At 35.9% G+C, this 17,502-nt stretch overlaps 2 protein-coding genes across 2 annotated transcripts; both read left to right on the forward strand.

Annotated features, from left to right (window-relative positions):
- The first annotated feature begins 2,145 nt into the window (after window positions 1-2,145).
- Window positions 2,146-3,017, forward strand: LOC132613284 (uncharacterized). Its single transcript, XM_060327309.1, has 2 exons — window positions 2,146-2,528; window positions 2,621-3,017. The coding sequence occupies exons 1-2, from the start codon at window positions 2,146-2,148 to the stop codon at window positions 3,015-3,017; spliced, it is 780 nt and encodes a 259-aa protein (XP_060183292.1).
- A 2,306-nt stretch (window positions 3,018-5,323) lies between these two features.
- Window positions 5,324-8,861, forward strand: LOC132613285 (LRR receptor-like serine/threonine-protein kinase EFR). The gene is made up of 2 exons (XM_060327310.1): window positions 5,324-8,369; window positions 8,536-8,861. Exons 1-2 carry the CDS (start codon window positions 5,324-5,326, stop codon window positions 8,859-8,861), a joined length of 3,372 nt encoding a protein of 1,123 aa, XP_060183293.1.
- The last annotated feature ends 8,641 nt before the right edge of the window (window positions 8,862-17,502 follow it).

Below are 17,502 nucleotides of genomic sequence, written 5' to 3' on the forward strand. Positions count from 1 at the left end.
AACTACGTAGCCACCGTAGGATGAGGATCGCTCCACCCATGTCCCGGACGATCTCTCATAATGACTGGATCCTTTCATACTTTATTAAATCTCATGTTCCCTGGCAAGGACTGAGTGTTCTGCTGGCGGGACGCAAGCACCAGACCATGGATCGGTTATAAGTTATTGCTCTCCCTACTTATGATATTTTTACCATGTTTTATATGTATATGTATGCACTCATGTTCATGTCCAGGTTTTCAGTTTCAGTTCTTATCATGTTATTCCATGTCCCATGTTATTTCTTTCAGTTGTTTTACATACCAGTACATTCAATGTGCTGACGTCCCCTTTTTATTGCCCGGGGGCCTGCATTTCACGATGCAGGTACTGATACACAGGACGACATATCTGCTCAGTAGGACAACATTCGTATCAGCTTATTGGTGAGCCCCATCTCATTCGGGGTTTAGTCAACTTTTGTTTTATGATTAATTATGCATCTAAGGTATGCTGGGGGCCTTGTCCCAGTAAGTATGTTTTCCAGTCAGATCATGATAGAGTTTTCATAGACTAGACCAGTCAGTTATGTTATGTCAGACATTCGGAGTCGTATAGCCATTTTTGGCTCATTCATGTTATTTTCGCACTCATGTTTAAACAAGTGTTTTTATTCAGTATTATGACTTATTACGTTTTATAAAGGCTCATCATGCATTCACGTTATATTTCGCATATGTTATGTATCATGATGATTCAGCAAGCCATGTGGTTCGCTCGGTCACATGCAGTCAGGCACCGAGTGTCGTGTTACGTCCAGGCCATGGTTCGGGGCGTGACAGAAACCGTGACCCCCGGTTGGACCCTTCCTTTCAACCCAAATCTGTTACTGGCTACGGTTCAACTGTTGGCCACAGTTGAACAGTTTGCCAACGGTGGGCTCGGGGTCCCGTGACTATTCTAGTGCCCTTCAGTAAAAATGTCGTAACTTCTTGTAGGAACGCCAGAATGATCAACTATTTGAAGTTATGAAGAGCTTTCATTTGGTATATAGCATATAGCTCAATGCATTATAAGCGGGGAGATATGATCATTTGAAGTCAGGACATGTGCGGCAAAGTCCTTTTCATCCCTTAAAACAACTCCAATTTTTTCCAAACTACTTCTCCCCTCTTCTAAACATCCCTACGTACCTTCCGAACATAGCATTTAGGTACCACACACCTTCACCACTTCCAGAATTAGTTATATAATGCTATGGGGTCTCATAGATATAGCCAGCTCCAATTAGCTCGGGATTGTGGAGTAATTATAACTTTTGGGTCAAATCGACACACAAATGGTTAATTGACAATCAATGCTTAAAACCCCGCTCTTTACTGCTGAGGGGATTAGGCAAATGAATTCTTTATTTTTCCGGTTTGCAAAGCCTTTTCTATGAATATGGATAATCGGTTTTGTTCAAAAGTGTTATCTTTTTAGTTGTTTTTTGTTTTTTGATTTTTTTTTTTTTTTTTTTTTTTTTTTTTTTTTGTGTGTGTGTGTGTGTGTAGAATGGGATTGACAGACATTTGATCATGCAAGAGAAAATGGGGAGACTTGAGGAAGAGCTAAGAGAGACAAGAGAGCAACTAGGCTTTGTTGAAGAAGAAAAGAACATAGCCATTCATGAACATAGTGACATGAAACATGCAGCCCACGAGGCCAATATCAAGGCAAGTGATGGATTATCACCACTTCCAGAATTAGTTATATAATGCTATGGGGTCTCATAGATATAGCCGGCTCCAATTAGCTCGGGATTGTGGAGTAATTATAACTTTTTTGTCAAATCGACACACAAATGGTTAATTGACAATCAATGCTTAAAACCCCGTTCTTTACTGCTGAGGGGATTAGGAAAATGAATTCTTTATTTTTCCTTTTTGCAAAGCCTTTTCTATGAATATGGATAATCGGTTTTGTTCAAAAGTGTTATCTTTTTAGTTCTTATTTTTTTTTTTTTTTTTGTGTGTGTGTGTGTGTGTGTGTGTGTAGAATGGGATTGACAGACATTTGATCATGCAAGAGAAAACGGGGAGACTTGAGGAAGACCTAAGAGAGACAAGGGAGCAACTAGGCTTTGTTGAAGAAGAATAGAACATAGCCATTCATGAACATAGTGACATGAAACATGCAGCCCACGAGGCCAATATCAAGGCAAGTGATGGATTATCACCAAGTAAATCAAGGGAACTATATGCAGAAGTTAGAACTTTGAAGGAAATTCTTACTAACAAACAAGAAGAATTAAAGAAAAAAGATAGTAATATCAAGTCTTTGAAGTTGGAGCTCGAAAAAGCGAAAAAATGTGAGCTCAAGTTACTAGAAAAAGATGCTAGTTTAGGTAAAGTGAAAGAGGAATTTAGTCACGTAAAAGCATTCAAGATTCGTGTGACGGATTGGTTATCTGATTTTAGAAGAAGCGTTCAAGAATTAGAAGATGAATTAGAGAACAGGATGTTATCAGAGTCCAGAATATTTGATGCTTGGTTGTCAAAGACTAAGCAGTTTGAACAAATCAAGATTGAACTAGAATAATCCAAGCTTGAGATAGCTTCTGTTCATGAAAAGATTGAACCTTTAAAAAGCAAAATGGCAGGTTTCTTAATCATTCTTGCAGTGGGGAGATTTCCAATTCGATAGAGAAGGAAATAAAAAACCTCAAATCTGAACTCGAATTGGCAAAAGAGAATGAGAAGATTGCATCATCAAAGGCGAAGGCTTTGAATGATAAAATGAAGTTGGCAAATGAGGCCGAAGAAAATAGCAGAAAGGAGGTTGCAACCATGAAAGAAATGATCAAAAGCATTATGGCAAGAAATAAAATGTTCTTGGATGAAGCGAAAAAAAAAAAATTATATAGGAACACAACAGAGAGATTGAAATTACAGGCAGAGGAGTCACTATTGGCTTGGAATGAGAGAGAACTGAGCTTCATCGCGTGTATAAAAGAACTTCAAGAAGAACGAGATCTTGCTCTACACGAGGTTACTTAGCTGAACGAGTCTCTTAAAGTAGCCGAGCAAACTAGTATAGCAACAAAGGAAGAAAACATGAAATTGAGAGACATATTAAAGCAGGCTATGAATGAAGAAAATGCTGCTGTGGACTTAGCTAGATGTGAAAATTCTCAACTCAAAGATTGTCTGGCTATAAAGGGATGAATCAATGCAAATTTCTTTCTTGATGATGGAGAAACAGCAGTCATGCAAAACTTCTATTGTCCATATTTTAAGTATTTTGACAATTCATCATATATATATATATATACATATTTTATTAAAAGTGGGAAGCCTTTTAGTAGAAAGTCAAATTACTAAAATGCCCATCAAATGTTGAATGACCAACTTACCCTTTACTTAAACACTACTCCTATAGTCTTATTGTACTAAAAAAGTAAATTTACTTACCTTTCATTAAATAAAATGTAAATGGTAAATAACAAAATGGTATAATTAATTTGGTACATTAGTATGTAGTCATTAGGAATTGGAATAGAGACGTTATTCCAATGATTGGTATTGATGCCTCACTTAAACACCATTAATGTATGAAACATGAATTCAAATTCAACAAATGATTTCAGAAAATAGACTACATTAGCCGAATGATAGTTGTGTAGTAAATGATTGAGAGTTATTGTAGTAAATGTGGGTGGTGAAGAGTCTATCAAAGACATTCACCTTTAATTTTAATTTTGTAGTAAATGAAGAGTCTACCAAAGACATTCACCTTTAATTTTAATTTTGTAGTAAATGAAGAGTCTACCAAAGACATTCACATTCAATTTTATATATAAAAAATCTTTCATCCAAATCTGTGTCTTCATCTTGCTTTCTCCGTTAGAATTCGCGGTTGGCTGCGTTCTTTTTGTGATCATATTCTGCCTTATCCGATTTGGTGAGTTAATTGGTGAAGTCACAAAACCAGGCGAAATCCTATTGCAATTAATAAAATAGATAACATAAAAAAACAAAATCCAAAATAAATATGGAAAAATCAAAAGGAAATAACAAAAAAAGAAAAGAAAGCAAATATGACTTATATACCTTTCTTTGAGATAAGTTGTATTGGCAAAGTTAATTGGAGCTTCAATGCTTAAAATGAGGAAAAAAGGAACACTCAAGGCTTCCTTGTAATGGTCTAAATTTCTATAATTCTTTTACCCGGTATATTTCCTAGAACAACCATTTTTGGCCTTGTAATTTGCAGCAGCACCTTGAATATTGATATTCCAACCTGAAATTCAATGCAGAAAACGAAAACGTCAAAAACCATGAACAAAAGGTAGATTTAGGATTTGAACTTTATGGATTCAGATGCCTTTGAACCTACTGACCATTTGACTTGCTTGGTTCAAAATTTAAAATTTGTTCATATTTAGTAAATTTTTTAATACAAATATATAATCTAAGCTAAAGCTACTAAGTTGCTAAACCGTCAGCCGTGCCATATTATTTTGTTTTTTTTTTAAAAAAGGAAAAAGTTTGGAACTGCCAGTCTTTCCCATCTAATCGTAGTCAAAGCAACCCATTTAATTTAATTTAATTTAGGACAGTGGAGTTGTTAATAATGCAAAAGGAGAAGAGAACGAGTCGGCAAAGAGAGAAAATCCACACCAAAAAGCTGATTATTTTTTCTATTCATTTTTAAGTAAAATATAATTCGTCTTTCTATTTTATCAGCCGGCTATGTATTAAGATATTGTAATAGATAATCCACCATATATAAATTAATTGGGAGGTCTCTTTCTTTCTAGAAGAAAGTTGACGGACTTCTCTTCTATATATTTGATGTGTAAATAATCCAAGTTAATCAACGGTCAACTCGAGTGAACAATAAAATAAGGTAAATACTTATCCGCATCGAGTAAAAATGCATATTATCTAACCATGGTTAAGTGTTAAAGAGTGTATATGCAAGACATATATCTTACATTCATTGTCTTGATGTAAACACCCAGTGTGAAAAAGTTTTTAACATATTTTACCATGTTTAGTCTTTGGAAAACAAATTTGTTAGCTTAGAAAATAAGCGTTGGGTCCAGTTTATGCACTAAATCTTGTTATGTTACCATGACTAAGTGATAAGTTTTTCGAATAAAGATACATAGTATTAATTAAGTGATAGTAAATTGTATGTAAACGACACATATAATCGACAATCCTTTTTTATTCTTTCTTTATCTATCTTTCTGTTTGGTGAATCTTGGTGCTATATAATGGAGTACTAACTTGGCAACTACACAAATACAGTTTCCAAATCCCCATGAAACATTCTATTTCCAGTGCATAGTAACAGCATGGAGAAGCACATTTTCTTACTGATTCTTATCTTTCTATTTCAATTTTCTACATCAATCGCTTCTTCAAATGAAACAGACCAAGAAGCTTTACTAGCTTTCCAAAATCTTGTTACAAGTCCCTCTCCTTTTTTGGCCAAGAACTGGACCAACAATACTTCTTTTTGCTCTTGGTTTGGTGTCACTTGTAGTCCAAAAAAGCAAAGAGTTGTGGCCTTGACTCTTCCTAATTTGCAACTTCAAGGCACAATTTCGCCCTCTTTAGCCAATTTGTCCTTTCTCAAAGAACTCAATCTTCGGAACAACTTCTTTAATGGAAGCATCCCTTATGGACTTTGCAACTTGCCCCGCTTGCGAGTGATTGATATTCAACACAATCAGCTCGAAGGAAGTATCCCGACAAGTCTATTTCAAAACCCAAGAGTTCAAAAAGTTTCATTGGCTTTCAATAAACTCAGTGGTGAAATATGGAAAGGTGCATGGCATGTACTCAAACTCAGAGTCTTGGATCTCTCAAACAATAATCTCACAGGTATAATCCCTTCTTCTATTGGAAATGCCACAAAATTGATGAAGCTCGATTTGTCTGATAATAGAATCAATGGCAACATTCCAAAAGAGATAGGTAATCTAAGTCAACTTACAGAGTTGTTCTTGAATGATAATCAATTAACAGGTTCCACTCCTGCAACATTGTTTAATATCTCGTTGCTACTTGTCATACATCTGGAAAACAATAGCCTCTCTGGTCCTCTCTTGCTTGATGAAGGAAATTTTTTGTCAAATCTAAAGTATCTAAGTATACATCAAAATCAAATATCTGGTCACATTCCTTCCAATATTTGCCAACTCACAAAGCTCAAAAGTCTTTCAATAGGCCTCAATAACATAACTGGAGAAATACCCCGAAATATTGGTTGTTTAGCGAAGCTCGAGGAGTTCTATATTACAGATAATTCCATAAGTGGAACTATTCCTGTTTCATTGGGCAATATTTCCTCTCTGCAAGTGCTTAGTTGTTCAATAAACCAAATAGAGGGCCATATTCCTCTAGAATTAGGGAAGTTATCAAGTTTGAGAAAGTTACATTTTGAGGAAACTCATGATCTTATCGGTCAAATTCCAATAGATATTTTCAATATATCTACTTTGAAATTCATTTCTTTCAATTCCAATAAACTCTCAGGGAGAATTCCGGCCACTGCTGGTCTTCATCTTCCGAACCTTCGAGGACTTTACTTGGCTGACAATCAACTCGAAGGGGATATTCCTCCGTACATCACAAATGCTTCCAAGCTTGAGACATTGGTTCTAGCCCATAACTTTTTCACCGGACATATTCCTACAAATATGGGAAATCTTCGTGAGCTGCATAATTTGTATCTAGATATTAATCAACTAACCAATGAACCTAATAAGAGTGAGCTGTCATTCTTGAACTCTTTGGTGGAGTGTAGGATGCTCCGATATCTAGATGTGGGTGTCAACCCATTGAATGGTGTTCTACCTAATGCTATTGGGAATCTTTCAACTCTTCTGAAAATATTTGATATAGGGGATGCACACATCAATGGCCTCATACCCAGAGGTATAGGCAATTTGAGCGCTCTAATGACCCTATACTTGGGAAACAACAACTTGATGGGAAGTATTCCTTCCGAGATCAGTAAACTTAAACAACTTCAAGGTCTAAATCTAACTCATAATAAATTAGATAGGCATATTCCACAAGAAATATGCCATTTATCTAATTTGGTTACATTAGCTCTGGATGACAATGAGCTCTCTGGGATGATTCCGGAATGCATAGGAAATCTTAGCATGCTACAAACTCTTCAGTTGGGTTCTAACAAGTTATCATCAAAGCTACCGTTGAGCCTTTGGAAAATGAGTGGTCTTCTCTATCTAAACATGTCACAAAATTCTATAAAGGGAGAAATTCCACAAAATGTTGGGGGATTGAAGGCCATTGTAGAACTAGATCTTTCAAGTAACCACTTTTCGGGAGAGATGCCAAGCAGATGTGGGGACCTCGAAAACATGAAGAATCTTAACCTGTCGAACAATTCATTTTCAGGTACAATTCCACTATCCTTTGCTAACTTGATAAGCTTGGAAATCTTGGATTTGTCTGTTAATTCCTTGTCAGGTATTATTCCTAAGTCATTGGAAAAACTCTTATACCTTAAAAGCATCAATTTTTCATTTAATGATTTAGAAGGTGAAATACCCCGTGGTGGTGTGTTTGCAAATTTCACTCCACAATCGTTCCTAGGAAATAGAGGTCTATGTGGAATGCACATATTGGAGGTGCCTGCTTGCCCTATCACAAATTCTAGACAACAATCAAAGTCTAAAAAGCTTGTGCTAAAAGTCGTTACTCCAGTAGTTATTTCATCATTTGTGATATTGTTGTTGGTTTTAATCTGGACACTAAAACGACAAAAGAAAGGAAAGTCTAAAGATGCAGAAAATGTACCAGAGATCAGGACTTATCAATTAGTTTCGTATCACGAGATTCAAAGAGCAACAAATAATTTTGATGGATCAAATTTAATTGGTGTGGGAGGTTCTGGTTCTGTGTACAAAGGAACGTTATCTAGTGGAACTGTGGTTGCAATAAAGGTTCTGGACTTGCAAAATGAGGACGTATGCAAAAGGTTTGATAGAGAATGTGAAGTGATGAGAAATGTTCGACACAAAAATCTTGTCACGGTAATCACAACTTGCTCTAGCGAACACATAAGAGCCTTTGTTCTTGAGTATATGCCCAATGGAAGTCTTGAGAATTGGTTGTACAGAGAAGATTGTCACTTGAACCTTCTTCAAAGAGTCACCATAATGCTTGATGTGGCTTTGGCAATTGAATATCTACATCATGGTCATGCCACCTTGATAGTCCATTGCGACCTAAAGCCAGCTAACGTTCTTTTGGATGAAAATATGGTGGCACATGTTTGTGATTTCGGCATCTCTAAAATTTTAGCTGTAAGCAAGTCCATGGCCCATACTGAGACATTGGGCACTCTTGGTTACATTGCACCTGGTATGTATACTAGTTTCATTCTTTTTTCACTTATCACAAACCATTTCTCTTATTATAGTCAAGCCATTCCAAATTCGAGAACTACATTTAAATCAAGTCTTTGTTTGTATTGAATCATTATTATATCTCGTATGAATAATCTTCTTTTTATTTTCATTCTTCAAAGAATATGGCTCAGAGGGAATAGTGTCCACAAGTGGTGATGTTTATAGTTTTGGCATTATGCTAATGGAGGTTTTGGCAAAAAGAAGACCAGCACATGAAGAGCTATTCAATGAAAATCTTGGCTTGAGGGAGTGGATAGGACGAGCATTTCCAAAATCTTTGATGGAAGTTGTGGATGACAACCTTTTCCATGAGGAAGAACAGATCATTTCCTCCATGATAGAATTGGCTTTGGACTGCACAAAGCAAAAGCCGGAATCAAGGATAACTATGACAGATGTAGTCAAGAGGCTCAGCAAAATTAAGAACACATTTTCGAAAACATAGAAGTTAGCATCTCATAAAGTAGCGTTCTTCCTGAAGTGCAAGTTAATATGTCCCTTTTTGTTTACCTAGTTTTTTTTTTTTAAGTAAAATCATCGCTGCTACTTGGAGTACTCCTGTAAATAATGCATAGATGTATTTCAGAATGTTGCAGTCCTTCATGTTGTAATTTCATGTTTGAATGGTTTCGAACCTTCTTTAAAATTTTACATATTATAGTAATTATGCTTTGAATGCTTGAAATAATCCACAAATACATCAACAAATATTGTGAAGGTGTTTAGTTGCAGTATCTTGCTTTCTGTTTGCAAGCTTGGAAATATCTGTCTCTTCCACCTCTTTTAATCTCTCTTTCATATTTTGATTCATAAAACTCTTTATTTTTCCAATAAATCTGTCTCTTTCATGTTTTAGTCTCTTTCTCTGTATTTAATAATTTATTTATTTATTTATTTATTTCCAAAAGGGTTAGACCTCCAAGTTTATATGACTTAAGACAGTTACTAATTGGTTAAGAATGACTGAAAAATCCATTACAAAGGAAAAATGAAGCAGGTTGTATATGAATAGAGGGTACTAATAAGCTGCTAGTAAATGAAATCAAACTTTGTTAAGATATAATTTAAGTAAATGAGTCTTTCTCCTTTCTAGTAGCTCATGTGTTTACCTGATTCAGTGAATCTTTATTTTTCTTTTACCTAAGCATGTGATGTCTTGTTGATTTGTATGCTCACATCATCTTTAAGTTGTTGAAAAGGTGACATATTCATTTACTTGATTATACATTAGTAACAAACTCAATTAGTTAGACATGGTTGAAACTGTTTCGTTGCAAGTAAAAAATGTAACAAAATCTACAAAAAGAAAAGCAGTTTATGTAATATTTGGACTCTTTGACCAAAATAAGCTATTATTTTAGCCAATTCACTAAAATAATACATTTTTTTGAAATTTTACAGAACTAGAATAAACGTATTTCACAGTAACGTATTAGACATTATTTTATTCAAAAAATTCAACGGGCAAAAAAGTTAAAGGTTAACGGTGTTAAAGGGTAAGTCGTTACTGTGAGTAACGTTTTATGGTTAATACGTTACTCTGAGTAACGACTCTAAAGAATACAAAATCTAACATTGATTGATCTTAAAGTCGTAACTCAGAGTTACAACTTCAGGCTAAAACGTAACTGACAGTAACGATTCTACATAATCCAGGCACGAGCAGTTAAATCCTGCAAAGAATTCTTCAAATTACGAACCCTTCTGATTGATGTAATTATAAAACTTTACCGACAATATTGATTACCCTTAAAAAAAAAAGGTATCGATTAGCCTTACAAAAAGATACTGATTAGCCTTAAAAAAATATTAATTAGCCTTATAAAAAAAAGTATTGATTAGCTAAATAAAGTAGCAGTTTTTCAATTTCAAAACAACACCAGCAGTGGGAAATTATATGAGCAGAAGTTGGTTAATTCTCCCTTTCAACATTTTCTTATACATTTTAAAGTGCAAGATGGTTAAGACCAAAAAGAAATTAAAGATACAATGTCTTAAGTTTACAACAATAACTACTAGTAATGTAACACCCCGTACCTTTAATGAAAGTTTTGACCACGAACCTAGACTTAGAACATCAGATAAAGAATGTGGGAAATGAAATTTTTCCGTTAAGTTGTGATATGGTGGTTTACGCCCATGAACAGTGGTCGTATTGTAATTTACGACCATGAACAGTGCCCGTAAACTGAAACCAAGAATTTCTGAACATTCTGGAATTTGACATTTTGAGGTCATATGGTTAAATACGGACTGTATTGTACTTTACGGCCCGTAATTCAAAACGTGTTTGGAATTTGGGAAAACTTCCTTGATGAAAGTTGTAGAGAATTGAAATACCTTTCCAACGGTATCTTATGGGGGTCAAACGGACATCTGTGCAAAGAGTTATGGCCATTTTACTGAAGAGATGCAGTGCAGTCCATATGGCAGAATACGGACCGTATTGCAGTTTACGGCCCGTAAACTTAAAATACGGCCAGCACAGTGCTGGACGTAAACTGCATTTTCCAGAACATTATATGTTCGTTTATATCAGTTCAAGTCATTATTTTTCATTCCCTCAAACCCTAGAACGACCTCCTACTCTCCTCCAACATGAAGAACACCAAGGTAAGTCCATTCTAATTATTTCAACTCAATTCTAACATATATCCTTGTAATCTAAACAAGAAATAATCATTCCTAATCTAGGGTTTTCAAGAAAACCCATCTCAAGATTCAAGAATCAAGATTTAGGAAATCTTCTTCAAAATCCAAGTCTTTAATTCAAGTTTTGGAACAACTAAGGTATGTAGAACTTCAATCCACATGAGGGAATCTCTATGTTCTTCCCCATGCCTCGTTACCTTGATAATCATGAAGTTCAAATCTTAGGGCATTAAACCCAACATATTGGTAGCCCGTATTTACGTATTTATGTACATGAAGTTTGTATCTACATTCGTTGTTGTATTCCTAATCTTCCATTACGGTTATTAGGAACCCCAACTTAATCCATGAATCATGAATTCTTTCTCATGTGTTCTAATTATGTTTATATGAAACTTATTGATTTTATCTATCAAGTACAAGCATATTTTCAAGTCAATTATATATATGATCACGAACTATTGTTATTACTCGTGAATCAAGAACACGTTTGAAAAGAATATGACAAGCTATCTTATGAAACTACACTTCAAGTTATTTCATGAAACCATGTTTACAAGTTATTTTATGAAATCATGTTTTCAGTTCTTTTCATGTTCGGGAGTTGTATTAATACCGAGAAGGCTCAGATAGCCTGAAACTACGTATGCCAACGTAGGATAAGGATCGCTCCGCCCAGTTAGGAAGATTCCTTCATACTTTCCCCATTGAGGGATTTTGGATCCATTCATGTCATGTTCATGTCTCGTGCCCCGGCAAGGTACGAGATGGCTTAGCTGATCGGGCAGAGATCAGACTCCACGTTTCTCCCCGTGGTGGTTCATGTCGGTATTACGGATCATTACAGATCATTACAGATTATTACAGATCATTACATATTATTACAGATCATTACATATTATTACAGATCATTACAGATTATTACAGATCATTACAGATCATTACAGATTATTACAGATCATTACAGATTATTACAGATTATCTCATGCTTACAGTACTCATGTTTATGTTCAGTTCCAGTACTCAGTTTCAGTTTCAATTTCATGTTTATGTACTCATGCTCATGCTCATGTTCATGTCCAAGTTTTCAGTTTCAGTTCCTATCATGTATTCTATGTCCCATGTTGTTTCTTCCGGTTGCTTTACATACTAGTACATTCAATGTGCTAACGTCCCCTTTTATTGCCCGGGGGCCTGTATTTCACGATGCAGGTACGGATTTACAGGACGACGCTTCTGATCATTAGGATTTGCTCGTACCAGTTTATTGGTGAGCCCCATCTCATTCGGGGTTTAAACATTGTATCTCTCTATTTAGTTTTGCATGTAAAGGTATGCTGGGGGCCTTGTCCCAGTAATTATGTTTTCCAGTCAGACTCATGATAGAGGTTTCATAGACTAGACAAGTCAGTTATGTCATGCCAAACATTTGGAGTCGTATAGCCATTTTGGCTCACTCATGTTTAACAAGTATTTTTATTAAGTATTATGACTTACCACGTTTTATAAAGGCTCATCATGCATTCACGTTATAATCCGCTTATGTTATGTATCACGATGATTCAGCAAGCCATGTGGTTCGCTCGGTCACATGCAGTCAGGCACCGAGTGTCGTGTTACGTCCAGGCCATGGTTCGGGGCGTGACAAAGCTTGGTATCAGAGCCTAGGTTCAAGTGTCTTTAGGGTGTCTATGAAACCGTGTCCAGTGGGGTCTCTTTTATATGTGTGAGGGCCCCACGCATATAAATAGTTGACCACCAAGACATTCAGGATTTGTCTCATTTCTTTCATATTCTAGATCGTGCAGTTAGAGCAGTATTTTTAGGATGGCTTCCTAATTCGTGCGTCTACGTGTTTTCAGAAAATGCCTTACAAGAGAACTTACAAGAAGAAAAACACAGCGACCAGCCAAAGGGCTGCCGCTGAAGTAGCTCACGAAGATACTGTTCCGACTCAGGCAACAGCTCCAGCCGCCCCTACCGTTACACCTCCTAGTGCTTCAGACAGGGATGTTAGGAATGATATCAACATGCTCACCCAGCTGGTAGCAGCTCAGGCCCAACGTCAGGAATCTGGGTCAAGTTTAGGAGGTAATGGAGAGTCTTCTAAGACGAAGGATTTTCTCAGAATGAATCCCCCAATCTTTACGGGGACAAAGAAAGATGAGGATCCTCAGGACTACATTGATGCTCTCCAAAAGATCTTCAGGATTATGACAGTTACCGAAACCGAAGCAGCTACTTTTGGAGCTCATCAGTTACAGAGCATTGCTAACACGTGGTACGAATCTTGGGAATTGTCCCGAGGTGAGAATGCACCGGATGCTACATGGGATGAATTCGCTAGTGCATTCCTAGACCACTTTATGCCAGTAGAGGTCAGAGAGGCTAAGGCTGAACAATTCCTAAAGCTCAAACAAAATGGCAGACCAGTTCAAGAATACTATTTGGAGTTCGTTAGCCTAGCTAAGCATGCCCCACACATGTTACCCAATATGAGGGCAAGAGTGAGAAGATTCGTTGGAGGTCTTGATTCCCATTTGTATGATGGAGCCAATCTTGTTGCACAGAATGGGGCAATGACTATTTCCAAGATGGTTGCTTTTGTACAAGGCAATGAGACAAGACTAAAGGAGGAAGAAACCTTACAAAAAGAGAAAGACAAGGAGTTCAACAAAAGGGTCAAATCTACCGGACAGTTCAGCGGGAACCGAAACAAGAACTTCTTTAAGAACAGGTCAGCAGTACCTGCTCCGTCCACAGCAAGTGCCCCACTTCCTAAGTTCCGCAATGATAAGAAGCCGAATTTCAGGCCATCAAGTTCGTACTCTCAAGCTAGTGGGGGTCAGTCGACTTATACTTATCCGATATGCGGTAAGTGTAATAAGAGACATTTAGGTGAGTGTCGCATGGGCATGAAAATATGTTATGGTTGTGGCCAGAGAGGCCATATTTAGAAAGATTGTCCTTTATAGTAGCTCATGTGTTTACCTGATTCAGTGATTCTTTTTCTTTTCTTTTACCTAAGCATGTGATGTCTTGTTGATTTGTTTTCTCACATCATCTTTAAGTTGTTGAAAAGGTGACATATTCATTTACTTGATTATGCATTAGTAACAAACTCAATTAGTTAGACAAGGTTGAAACTGTTATGTTGCAAGTGAAAAATATAACAAAATCTACAAAAAGAAAAGCAGTTTATGTAATATTTGAAACGAAGGATTTGTAGGTTACAATTAAAACTTGAAAAGCAATCAATATATGTTATTAAATTACCAATTGAATTCAAACCAGGAAACTTATGTAAATTACATATTCTACCATTCTTATAAGTGTCCTTCTCCATTGTCTCTCAATATTTACTGTTATTTATTTGTTGCAGTTCATGGATAATTTAGCCGTTACAGCATAGTTGCAAATAAAACCCGTCAACTTCCATCTTTGTCATATCAAAGATAAACTGGAATTTCTGATATATTTTCTAAATTTTCCAAGATCAAGAAACTTCAATGAATAGTGATTCCAAACGAATACACATGATGTTACGTTCTAAGTCAAGGTACATCTTATTTGCTGCTACTGATAAATTCGTGTCATTCTTTTTAACAGTTGGGTGCTGCCACCTTGCCTTCTTTGAGATTCTTACCCTGGACACATCATATTTAATTTTGAAATTGTAGTTTCAGAGTTAATATTTTTGTTAAAATTTTAGTGATTTTTTCCTATATATATATATATTTATGTTTCGTGTTGAAATTGAATTCAGTTGAAATCATAGTAAGAGGCTCTCGTCAAGGCTTAAGCACATTGAAAGATATCATCTTCAAATTTGAACATTGATCTCCCATGATTAATACTTGTCTCACTACTTTTATTTGGAATAAAGATGTGTTTTTGGATTCATTTGTTACGTTTACTGTCCAGAAATTGTGATTCATGGGTTAGTTAATCGTATATCTTGCTTGTAGAATATATGAGTTTTCATGAATGTAAAGACTGATTTTTTTATTTATTTTTTTTGTTTTGTTTTTTGGAGAATTTGCAGAACTGGGTCCATTGAATCTGGAAAGAAAAGACATTCTTCAATATTTTCAAGAACTATTTCAGCATCCAAGCTTTGCAGAAGTGATGCTATGGGATCACAAATTGATAACAATGCCCTTGTTTCTCTTGAAAGAAAATCCTGTGTTAAGCATTCGTCCCAGGTATAAAAACCTTTTCATGTCATTTTTTATACTCCATCCATCAAATACTCCCTCCGTCCCAATTTAAGGGATCGTTTGGTATGAGGGGTAAGATATAATTTATCACGGGATTAAATTTGAGATGAGTCTATCCCACGTTTGGTTGGCATAAAACCGCTGTATAACTAATCTTGGAGTTGTAGTGTTATTTTTTATCATTGTGGGAGGGTGGGATAACAGTCCCAAGATAACTTATCCCAGGATAATTAATCATGTGATAACTTGTTCCCCAACCAAACGACCCCTAAATGTTTTAGTTTGATTGGACACAAAGTTTAAGGAATAAAAAGAGACTTTTAAATCTTGTGGTCCTAAATTAAATATGTGTGTAACGTACTAAAATGTCTTTTGAGTCTTATGGTTTTAAACTTGTCAGGTAAGATGTTTGAATTGTCAATTTACTAGATATAAAAAAAGACAATCTTTTTGGGACAGACCAAAAAGGAAACTAAGACACTGAAATTGGCACGGAGGGAATAGTTTCTTTAATCTCTCTGACAAGTAGTGTTCAAATATTTTAAAGCTTTTTCGACTATAAAAACTATGTTACTTTTATCTACTTAAAAAAAAATGTTCAAAACCATGATAGAATCTTACCTTGGGTGGTGAAGCTCTATGTCGTTCTCCTCTCTATAGCTCTCCAAAAACTTAGCCAAACATTGAAAATGACACAAAATTGCGTCTAAGAAGTATATATATTGGCCTGAGTCAACCATGGCCAAACGGTTGGGAAACCGTGACCCCCGGTTGGACCCTTCCTTTCAACCCAAATCTGCTACTGAACCGTTGACCATAGTTGAACAGTTTGGCAACGGTTGGCTCGGGGTCCCGTGGCTACTCTGGTGTCGTTCAGTAAAAATGTCATAACTTCTTGTAGGAATGCCAGAATGATAACTGTTTGAAGTTATGGAAACTATACTCAAAGAGCTTTCATTTGGTATATAGCATATAGCTCAATGCATTATAAGCGGGGAGATATGATCATTTGAAGTTAGGACATGTGCGGAAAAGTCCTTTCCCTTAAAACAATTCCAAGTTATTCCAAACTACTTCTCCCCTCTACTAAACATCCCAACGTACCTTCCGAACATAGCATTTAGGTACCTTACACCTTCACCACTTCCAGAATTAGTTATATAATGCTACGGGGTCTTATAGATATAGCCGGCTCCAATTAGCTCGGGATTGTGGAGTAATTATAACTTTTTTGTCAAATCGACACACAAATGGTTAATTGACAATCAATGCTTAAAACCTCGTTCTTTACTGCTGAGGGGATTAGGCAAATGAATTCTTTATTTTTCCTTTTTGCAAAGCCTTTTCTATGAATATGGATAATCGGTTTTGTTCAACAGTGTTATCTTTTTAGTTGTTATTTGTTTTTTGTTTTTTGTTTTTTTTTTTTTTTTTTTTTTTTTTGTGTGTGTAGAGTCGGATTGACAGACATTTGATCATGCAAGAGAAAATGGGGACACTTGAGGAAGAGCTAAGAGAGACAAGAGAGCAACTAGGCTTTGTTGAAGAAGAAAAGAACATAGCCATTCATGAACTTAGTGAGATGAAACATGCAGCCCACGAGGCCAATATCAAGGCAAGTGATGGATTATCACCAAGTAAATCAAGGGAACTATATTCAGAAGTTAGAACTTTGAAGGAAATTCTTACTAACAAACAAGAAGAATTAAAGATAAAAGATAGTAATATCAAGTCTTTGAAGTTGGAGCTCGAAAAAGCGAAAAAATGTGAGCTCAAGTTACTAGAAAAAGATGCTAGTTTAGGTAAAGTGAAAGAGGAATTTAGTCACATAAAAGCATTCAAGATTCGCGTGACGGATTGGTTATCTGATTTTAGAAGAAGAGTTCAAGAATTAGAAGATGAATTAGAGAACAGGAAGTTATCAGAGTCCAATATATTTGATGCTTGGTTGTCAAAGACTAAGCAGTTTGAACAAATCAAGATTGAACTCGAAGAATCCAAGCTTGAGATAGCTTCTGTTCATGAAAAGATTGAACCTTTAAACACTTGTTCCAAGCAAAATGGCAGGTTTCTTAATCATTCGTGCAGTGGGGAGATTTCCAATTCGATAGAGAAGGAAATAAAAAACCTCAAATCTGAACTCGAATTGGCAAAAGAGAATGAGAAGATTGCATCATCAAAGGCGAAGGCTTTGAATGATAAAATGAAGTTGGC

Source organism: Lycium barbarum, chromosome 10, assembly GCF_019175385.1.
Source record: "Lycium barbarum isolate Lr01 chromosome 10, ASM1917538v2, whole genome shotgun sequence".
Lineage (NCBI taxonomy): Eukaryota > Viridiplantae > Streptophyta > Magnoliopsida > Solanales > Solanaceae > Lycium > Lycium barbarum.